A 1154-nucleotide genomic window follows, 5' to 3' on the forward strand; every position below is an offset into this window, starting at 1 on the left:
AAATAAACTACTCAGTGGGTTACGCTAAATTGGTGACCCCGACAGTGAACACGTAAGTCGTTATTGCATTTCTTACAAAATGGAGGACGCGCAAGACGCGCGTATACCATCGGCGCATGACAACGAAATCGCCGAATTAAGGCAAATGATTGCGTTATTGTCGAAACAAATCGACATACAATGCTCTGCCCCCGACTCCACCTGCCGACATCGACAATATAGCCGGGGACACGAAACATCACAGCACCGACGTCAGCAGCATCGCGCTAAAATACAGAAGCGCCAATCACAACCTGCTCCAGCACCAGCTGAGCCAGCAATCTGCTGGTACCACGCCAAATACCAGGACAAGGCCGTGAAGTGCGCCCAGCCGTGCACCTACAAGCCCGCCAACATCACGACGATGGCAACTGACAGTTGCCCCCCTACCGGTCGCCTTTTTGTGACCGACCGCCACAGCAACACCCGCTTCCTGGTGGACACCGGAAGCGACGTCTGCGTGTACCCACGTGCAGCGCTTCGTGAACGTCGAAACAAAACAAACTTTGTGCTAAGTGCGGCTAACGATAGTGTTATCGAAACATACGGTTTTATTGATTTGTGCCTAGATCTAGATTTAAGGCGTAATTATACCTGGCGTTTTACAGTAGCTGATGTAACCAAACCGATTATTGGTGTAGACTTTCTTAGCCATTATAATTTAATTGTTGACTGTAAAAATCACCGCCTTATTGACAATACTACTACTTTGTCATGTATCGCATCTCATGCTAATTTTAATGTTTCATCTATAAAGGTTGTAACAGGCGACACTTGTTTTCACAAAATTTTACAAAAATTTCCAGAAATCACTCGCCCTTCTGGCACACACTTTACACCGAAACACAACACAGTACACCACATCAGGACCACTCCAGGACCTCCTACATCGTGTACTCCCCGTAGGCTAGCTCCTGAAAAGCTGAAGATCGCCAAAGAACATTTTCAGGTCATGATGAGCAACGGTACGGCACGTCCATCACAGAGCTCCTGGTCATCACCTCTTCACCTCGCGCCTAAGAAAGACAGCACCTGGCGCCCCTGTGGTGACTACCGTAAACTCAACTCCCGGACGATCCCTGACCGTTATCCCGTCCGCCACATCCATGACTTTT

The 1154-nt window shown here is 48.5% G+C and overlaps 1 protein-coding gene across 1 annotated transcript in view; it reads left to right on the forward strand.

Annotated features, from left to right (window-relative positions):
• Nucleotides 1-1150, forward strand: part of LOC106103880 — a gene marked incomplete at its 3' end in the record, with an annotated part of 1440 nt that extends 290 nt beyond the window's left edge. The window contains exon 2 of the mRNA XM_013283793.1: nt 23-1150. Within this exon, the coding sequence (XP_013139247.1) occupies nt 80-1150 (1071 nt within the window). The remainder of the gene's footprint in view (nt 1-22) is intronic.
• Between the last annotated feature and the right edge of the window lie 4 nt (nt 1151-1154).

Source organism: Papilio polytes, unplaced genomic scaffold (genome assembly GCF_000836215.1).
Source record: "Papilio polytes unplaced genomic scaffold, Ppol_1.0 DF823696.1, whole genome shotgun sequence".
Taxonomy (NCBI): Eukaryota; Metazoa; Arthropoda; class Insecta; order Lepidoptera; family Papilionidae; genus Papilio; species Papilio polytes.